General features: G+C 42.7%; 1 protein-coding gene across 1 annotated transcript; it reads left to right on the top strand.

Moving 5' to 3' along the window:
- Positions 1–6,344: 6,344 nt before the first annotated feature.
- LOC140879349 (uncharacterized) lies at positions 6,345–6,860 on the top strand. The gene has a single exon (XM_073283029.1). The coding sequence runs from the start codon at positions 6,345–6,347 to the stop codon at positions 6,858–6,860; it is 516 nt and encodes a 171-aa protein (XP_073139130.1).
- Positions 6,861–9,139: the final 2,279 nt, after the last annotated feature.

The following is a 9,139-nucleotide window of genomic DNA, read 5'->3' as shown; positions in this document are numbered from 1 at the left end:
ACGGTAAGAAATGCCGATCTCCGCTATTTTGGGATGATTTGTCCGAGTCACCAGATTTGGGGCCGGAGATGCTTAGAGATATGGCAGAGCAGGTTAAGATCATTCAGACCAGAATGAAGTCAGCTCAAGATAGGCAGGCGAAGTATGCGAATGTCAGGCGTAGACCTCTAAGTTTTGATCATGGAGACCGAGTCTTTCTGAAGATTTCACCTTTCAGAGGCACTGTTAGATTTGGGAATAGAGGAAAGTTATCTCCGAGATTCATCGATCCGTATGAGATTCTCGAGAAGATAGGCAATCTTGCCTACAAACTTGCACTTCCTCCGTCTTTATCCGGTATTCACGACGTTTTTCACGTCTCTATGCTGCGAAAGTATCATCCAGATCCTTCTCATATCCTTCAGCCTGATGAAGCCGAGTTAGACGAGACTCTGAGCTATTTTGAACGACCGATTCAGATCCTTGATCGGAAAGAAAAGCAACTCAGAACCAAGTTGATTCCGTTGGTGAAAGTGTAGTGGAGCCATCACGGAGTCGAGGAAGCGACTTGGGAGACAGAATCTGACATGAGACAGCGATTTCCGGAGTTATTCAGACGACGTGAGTTCTTCTTACTGTCTTTAGTTCTTTATTCTATCTTATGAGTTGTGGTTCTCGTTGATTTCGAGGAAGAAATCTCTTCTTAGTGGGGGAGAATTGTAACGCCCCGTTTTTATCTTAAATGAGTTTATTTGAGTTAATCGGAGATTACAGAGTTCACGAGCCGACTTGATTTGATCAGGGTCCTTTTTGCAAATTTTGGAAATTTCAGGGACTAAAATGCAATTATTGGATTTTATATATTATCTACACTTAGAATTGAGATTGAAAAGTCTTCATCTCCTTCCCCATTCCTTCCTCCTCCATTGTAGCCGATTCCTTTTGCTTCCAAGCTTTGGGATTTCAGTCCGAGCTCGATCCAGCCGTTGGAAATTATTTCTGAAGGCAGATTAGTGATCACTGCAGTGAGAGCTCCGTTGTACCATAAGTATTTCTCCGATCGGATATGTTTTGTTTTCCAGAGGTTGTTAGAATCGATTTAGATTCTAGTATGTTGTTCTTGGCGGAGTTCTGATCGTTTATTATCTGTCGATTTTGAAATAGAGCGACGTTCGAAATTGTTAAGATTTTTGGAAACCATTTTCGAAAATGTGGGTTTTGAGATTTGTTGGGATTGCCTTATTGTTGTTGTATTAGCATTGAATTGAGTTGATATCGGTAATGAACTGCTGTCTGCGTTTCCGGTTTGTTCAGTTTTTAGCCGTTATGTCGTCGGTTTGAGTTTTGGGATTTCGAACCATTTTTGAGTTGTTGAACTTGGCTTGTAAGTTGATCATGGTTATTGATCTTTGATTTGTATCTGAACAGATTTGTTTGGAGTTTGTCAAGCCCAGGGTTAACAGCATTTGTTCGTTTCAGAGATTTGGACGAAGAATGGTATAGAGAATTACCTTGAGCCTTGTTGTCGTTTAGATTGGTTAGACTTTGATACAATCTTTTGTTGTAGCTTCCCAGAAGTTGAAACTACTGCCTTGAAAGGTAAAAGCAGTCATCGATAGCGGGATAGCATACTCGGGATAGTTGGTTCTCGAGTTTCCCTTAAAAGCACATACTTGCATCTACACTTGTTCTAGCATGAAGAACTTGTGTCTTGTTGAATTGCTTGAGCTTTTATTATATGGCTATGTTTTATATTCTGTTATGCATTCATCTTGAGCCAACTTTGATTTCAGCGGGCAGGATAGCCCTTTTTGTTTAGACGTTTGGGAACTATAATTGAGTGGCCTAGGTCGTAGTCATTTCGCCTAGTGCTAGCATACTCATTATAGTTGCTCAAAGTCTAGAGGAGTGGGATACGTGGCACCACCTCGATTGGGAGAGTCGGTGAGTCGTCATGTGATCTCATCCTCGGGATCCCAAAAGCACAGCAGCAATCCTTCGTTTATTAGATTTGATATCCCGGTTTAAAGACATGCATTTCATTTCATTGTTATTGATTACGTTGTTGTCTTGAAAGCATGTTTATTGTTGTATTACTTGATATGTTGCTTTTACTGGGATTATCATTCTCACCAATTATCCGGCTGTTGCTTTGTTTTGTATGTGTACTTGGCAACAGGTGGGTCAGGAACAAGTCAGAAGAGGCATGGTTAGCTTCGAGGAAAAGATGTAGAAGTGAGACTTGGTCTAGAAGTCGATTCCATCATGTCAATCTAGTTTATGTTAGAACATGCTTAGTTATCGAACTTCATCGTTATATTGTTGTTGCATGTTCTCGACTTTGGTTTAGTTGTCGAACTCCTGAACTCATGTTTTAATTTGAGAAATCAAGTTTGTAACGCATGTTTATGTTTCGGAGAATTGTATGGCTTGATTTTCTTGATTTTGGCAATTTCTAGCACCAGAGCATCCAGGGAGGCACGCCCGCGCATCCTAGCGCGCGCCCGCGCGCCTGCCGGGTAGGGCGTCATGCGCGGCCGCACATGAGCCAGGGCGCCATGCGCGGCCGCGCCTGATGAGGCGCGGCCGCGCGGGCCCTTATAAAAAAAATAAATAAAAATGTCTTGGCCTTTCCTTGATTGTTAGTTAGTTTACTCCTTTATTAGATGTTTACAACCGAGGTCTCACAGCAGACTACGATGAAAGCCACGACAGTGGAGGCGGACGATGGGGCGATCATGATGGTCGAAGGCGTGACCATCACAGACACCGCGAGGAGAGGAGGAGATTCTGTATGCACCATTTCCTACAGATGAGTCTTAAGCCGTTAGTAGGAGGTGAGGCACCTAGAGTTGCTGAAGACTGGTTAGAGCGCATGGAAAATTTTTTTTGAGAGTTCCAGTGCACCGAGGAATAGAAAATGGAGACGTTGGGTTTTCTTTTGGAGGGTAAAGCCAGGAAGTGGTGGAGATCTACTTCTGGACCGTTTATAGCAACCAGAGGAGTAGCTACTTGGGCCGAGTTTTGGACTGCTTGTGAGAGGATATACTTTCCTCCAGCCCTGCGACAGTCGAAGGCAAGTGAGTTGCTGAGTTTGCGGCAGGGGACGATGACTGTTAATGAGTACCAGCAAAAGTTCTTTGAGCTTCTCCCTTATTGTTCTTAGTTCGCCAGTAGTTTCAAGGTGAAGTATGATCTCTTTATTCAGGGTCTTAACCTTGAGATTCATCAGCTGGTTGCCGTAGGAAGCGACATGACTTACGAGGGTTTGGTGAGCCGTTTTCAATAGGCGGAGGACAGTCTTTGGAGGAACAGGTCCATGGTTTCTTCCTCATCCAAAACGATTAGATCTTTGGGTCCGAGATCCTAGTCTTTCAAGAAATTGTGTGGAACTTCTTTTTCTTCTTCTGGATCCGGTGGAGTGCACCGTTTCAGCGGCCAGAAGTGGAATCGTTGCCAGCAGTGTAGGTGGAGGCATTCTGCAGGTCAATGTGCTCGACCGACCAGTGGTTGTTTCCATTGCGGGCAAGAGGGCCATATGAAGAAGGACTTCCCTAATCTGATGGGAGAAGCTAGTGGTTCTTGAGGTTCTCAAGCATCTGTCCAGCAGCAGTAGCTGCAGTATTAGCAGCAGCCCTCTCAGCAACAACGCCAGCAGTCGCAGCATTTTCAGCGGTAACACTCTCAGACATCTTCCTGGGGTCATTCATCTCTACGGCAACGTGTTCAGGGGCAAGTATTTGCACTGAACCAGAAGCACGTGGAGGCTGACAGTGATCGAATGATCGCAGGTACCTGTAGTTTATGTGGTTTTCTTGCATATGTCTTGATTGATACTTGTTCATCTCACTCATTCATCTCAGCATGTTTTGCTAGAGGTATCGACTCCGATGGGTAAAGAGCTTTTAGCTAAGCGTCTAGTGGTTGGTTGCACTTTGGATTTTGAGGGGTATTTGCTTAGTGCTAACATGATGATTCTAGCCATGGATGACTTTGACTGCATTATTGGGATAAATCTCCTAACTACATATAGAGCCATAGTGTATTGCTATCAGAGATTTTTCCAGTTTTGCCCTGAGGATAGAGAGGCGTGGTACTTTTACGGTGAGGGGGTGCGACCCCCGATGCCAGTGATTTCTGCTTTAAAAGCCCGGTGTGCTTTAGAGTTTGGTGGGTAAGGCTATCTTATCAATGCCATCGATGCATCCTTGGGAGGACCAGACATCCAGGAGATACCCGTAGTCCGTGAGTTTCTCGATGCAACTTTGTATAGACTATCGACAGCTTAATTAGGTGACTGTGAAGAATAAGTATCCTCTTCCACGAATAGATGATCTGTTTGATCAGTTGCAGGGTATTTATGTTTACTCAAAGATCGATCTGTGGTCGGGATATCACCAGTTGCGGGTTAGAGAGGAGGATATCTCTAAGACAGTATGGTCACTATGAGTTCTTGGTGATGCCGTTTGGATTGACGAATGCTCTAGCTGTATTTATGGATTTGATGAACAAGGTTTTTCGCGGCTTTTTGGATAAGTTTGTGGTTGTGTTCATCGATGATATCCTGGTATATTCTCACAGTATGAACGAACACGCTTTCCATCTCCATACTGTATTGCAGATACTGAAAGAGTGGTAGTTATATGCTAAGTTGAGCAAGTGTGATTCTGTATTGACCGAGTTATTTTTCTTGGTCATGTGATTTCATGAGACGGCTTTTCTATTGATCCTAGTAAGACGGAATCCATACTAAACTGGTCACGTCCGACGACAGTCTCAAAGATTCGCAGTTTTCTTATGATGGCAGGCTACTACCAAAGATTCGTGGAGAACTTTTCTCAGATTGCTAAGCCTTTGACGCAGTTGACAAAGAAATATGTGCCTTTAATTTGGACGTCGGAGTGCAAGAAGAGTTTTCATGAGTTGTGTTGTCGTCTGACTACTGCTCCAGTGTTGGCTCTACCATCTGGATCAGGTGGTTATGTGGTCCACACCGACGCTTCTTTCAGGGTTTGGGATGCGTGTTGTCACAAAGAGGTCATGTGATTGCCTATGCCTCAAGATAGTTGAAGACTCATGAGGAGAACTATACCGTACATGATTTGGAGCTTGCAGCCATTGTCTTTGCTCTTAAGATATGGCGTCATTACGTGTACGATGAGAGGTTTGAGATCTTCACTGACCACAAGATTCTGATGTATTTGTTCACTCAGGCTGAGTTGAACTTAAGAAAGCGACGTTGGATGGATCTACTGAAGGATTACGATTGCGAGATCAAGTACCATCCAGGCTCTTCTAATACAGTTGCGGATGCTCTTAGCCGAATTTATGTGAGTTCCCTTAGTTCCATCTCAGTTGCACCAGTGGTAGAGGAGTTTTGTTCCTTGGGGTATACTTTTTGTCATAAGAAGGAACAACGGGGAGTGCGCATCTCATCTGTACTTTTCGAACCATCCTTGTATACTCGTATACGTGAGTCACAAGCCGTTGATCCGAAGACGCAGAAGTTAGCCCGATTGGGTCAGGATGGAAGTACTTTTGGTTTTTATTTTCAGAATGATGGTCCATTGTGCCTTTCCGGACGTGTAGTGGTTCCTGATGATTCCACACTGAGAGAGGAGATTCTAACATAGGCTCTCCGTAGTATATTCTCTGTTCATCCAAGTAGTATGAAAATGTACAAGGATCTACGTACGAGGTTTTGGTGGAAAGGAATGAAGCGCATCATTTATCAGTTATTATCTCGATTCCTTGTATGTCAGCATGTCAAGGCAGAATTCCGACGACCCGGTGGATTGCTCCAGAGTTTAGAGATTCCTGAGTGGAAGTGGGAGCATGTGACGATGGATTTTGTCACCCACTTGCCTATGTCTTCCAAGAATTGCGATGCAATATGGGTTTTTGTTGATCGATTGTCGAAGTCCGCGCATTTCCTACCGTATAATCGGGACTCTAATTTCGATTGGATGGCACGTCTGTATGTGCAAGAGGTTGTTCACATGCATTGGATTCTGTTGATCATCATCAGTGACCGAGATCCAAGGTTTATCTCTAGGTTTTGGGGTAGCTTCCAGCGAGCTCTTGGTACTACACTGAGTCTGAGTACAACTTATCACTCAAAGACCGACGGACAGAGTGAGAGGACTATCCGTACACTCGAGGATATGCTCCGAGCTACAGTAATGGATTTTGGACCATCATGGCATGACCACTTGGAATTGGTAGAGTTTGCTTATAATAACAGCTACCATCGCAGCATTGACATGGCACCTTTTGAGGCTTTGTATGGACGCCGGTGTCGTACGCCTTTGTTCTGGGATGAAGTTGGCGAGCTTCAAGTTGAAGGTCCACAGCTGATTCATCAGATGACCGATGCAGAAGAATTGATCCGATGGAGGATTAAGGTTGCCCAAGATCGACAGGCGAGCTACGCTAACACTCACCGCAGACCATTGCACTTTGAGGTAGGAGAGCATGTGTTTTTGCGAGTGTCACCTTTCCGAAAGGTGATGAGATTTGGTCTCAAGGGCAAGTTGTTGCCGAGGTTCATAGATCCATTCGAGATCCTTGAGAATGTTGGGGACGTGGCTTATCGTCTAACTTTACCACCCTATCTTTCCGGCATTCATGATGTGTTCCACGTATCCCTGCTGAGACAGTACGTGGCAGACGAGTCGCACATCTTGCATCCGACTGAGGTGCAATTGGACCAGGATCTGTCCTATGTGGAAATACCTCTCAAGATTCTTCATAGGAAGGAAAATGTTCTTCGCAACAAACGTATACCATTGGTGATGGTTCAGTGGCAGCATAGGGGAACAGAGGAAGAAACTTGGGAGTTAGAGAGCCGGATGCAAACTGAGCATCCAGAGTTGCTTTGATCTGTGTACTTTTATTTTGAAGGATGTTGTACTTTGTAAATGTTTAGTTGTAATAAAGAACATTTTATTTGGTTTACGATGTTTTCCTCAGGACTTAATTTCGAGGACTAAATTTCTTAAGTGGGGGAGAATGTAGTAACCCGTACCCAAAATAAGGCGATTAAGGGGATTAATCACAATTAATTACATAATAATGTGAATAACCATTCGGAAGCTGCGGTCGGAGGATCGGAAGCTCCGATGGAGATCGAACGGTCCGATCGGAGTTCGGAGGCTCAGAACTCTAGCAGCCAGCTATCCGAAATATTACGTCATTGATGTCGTCACCGAGAAGACTTCGGACGCTCCGAAGGGGAGATTGGAGGCTCCAAAGTTATTTCAGCAAGAGTCCTCTAGAATTCAGACACGTGTATGGCCAGGAGTGATCGGACGCAGGGATCGGACCATCCGATCTGGATCAAAGGCTCAAAACTCGAGATCGGACGCTCCGATCTCCGTCTATATAAAGGGGTACCGAGCTCATTTTTAGGTGCACCGAATTCCCTTTCCTCTTTCCTTCTTAGTAGTCTTCTAGAATTCTGAAGGCTTTCTAGGCATCATATTGACGAGCCAGAAGTGGCTAGGCGCAACGGGGCTAGTGGCGGAGCTGTGCCTAAGTTTTGAAGCAATCGTCACCAGCTGGCTGATGATGGACGCAGGTATAGCTTTGACTTTCTAAAAATATTTAGGAGTATGGAATAGCTTAGTTAAAACTTGTAGAGCTTAATTGATGATGCATGGGTATTTGCATTGTAGATGCAATAGTGTGGACTTGTAGGCGTGGGATCTAAACCGGTGTGCTAGGATTTTGCCTGCAGTGTTAGAGGTACGTAAGTACTGACAAAGATAGCTGGCATGATATATACACTTATATGTTGCATTTGTATGTACTATATGTTTACCATGTTTTACTACTTTAGCACATGCATGATTTTATGCATGGCTGCATCTCGTGAGATGTGAGTCTTGACAGTTTCCATAGGGAGCTTGCATCTCATTTTGGATTTGAGTCAGGTATTGACAGTTTTCATGTGGGACTTGTATCCTGTTTTGGATTCGGATCAGGTTTGGGGAGGCTCATCCCTAGTTTTTGCTATCACTTGGAGCGACCACAACGGTGGAGTAGAAGCTATAGTGATAGGGTGAATATACGAGTACCCCCGCGGAGTCGCTCTCTAGCATGGTGCTGTATATTCGGTGGCGCCCTGAGCAGAATGATTTAACCAGGATTTTAAAGTCATTTGTATTCTCATATTTTTTATATAGCATTGCTTCCGTATTGAGCGTTGTCGCTCATGCCCCTATGTTTGGTGTTCATTGGATACCTTGTGGCGGGGCAGATTTGAGACTGAACGTTCCAGGCAGCTCGTATCAGGATTGAGGTTGGTGCTTGAGTAAAGGTAGTTGTTAGCGATTTTAATACCCTAAACATTCGATATGGATGTATAAGATTATTATACACTTTTTACTGTCGTCGGTTGTATTCTGCCGATTAGATTTGTTTTATTTAAATTATCCGCTCTTTACGTTTTAATTATTTACTGCATGCGCTAATTACTCTGATTAAGTAGTGGATCTGGGTAGGGTCGCTACACTTTTTCTTTATTTTATTTTTGAATTATATTTTCTTATATCGAGTACTTTTCTTCAACCAAGATCAACAGATTGGGTCGAACTTAATTTATGTTTGAGACTTGATTACATGTTTGAGATTTTGAATATTTTCAGTTATTGATTGATGTTGTTTAATATTTCGTGTGATTAGACTGATCACCTGTTTACATGTGTGTTGATTAATCACAAATCGAAAGAGGATTGATTAAAGATAGTTTCAAAAATATCAATCAACATATGGTTAAACCGACTAAAAATAGTATTCGGTTTCCGTATTCGGTTTTAGGTGAAAATTGAATTTTCATAAATATTGAATGCGTTTGAGTTTTATTAGAATTAATTATAAATAATTAATCCATCCAACTTGAATAGGTTTAGCAATTTTAGAAATAGATTGTTGAATAAGATAGAAAAATTCACGTGATTGAAATAAACATGATTTTCAGTATGTTCCATGTGGATACATAAATTAGTTCGATACCTGGGTGTGTCTTGTTTGTCTCGTTTTAAATTGAATTTATTGTTGAACTCTAGTTTTTAGATAGTTTCATAATTAGTTATTATTTTAATTCTTATTTTTATTCAAATTATTACACTCTCTTTATTATTTTTTTCTAGATTAAGTT

The sequence above is a fragment of the Henckelia pumila genome, chromosome 2 (genome assembly GCF_033568475.1).
Source record: "Henckelia pumila isolate YLH828 chromosome 2, ASM3356847v2, whole genome shotgun sequence".
In the NCBI taxonomy this organism is placed as follows: domain Eukaryota; kingdom Viridiplantae; phylum Streptophyta; class Magnoliopsida; order Lamiales; family Gesneriaceae; genus Henckelia; species Henckelia pumila.
The sequence above is the reverse complement of the archived record's forward strand: the minus strand, read 5'-3'. Positions and strand labels throughout refer to the sequence as shown.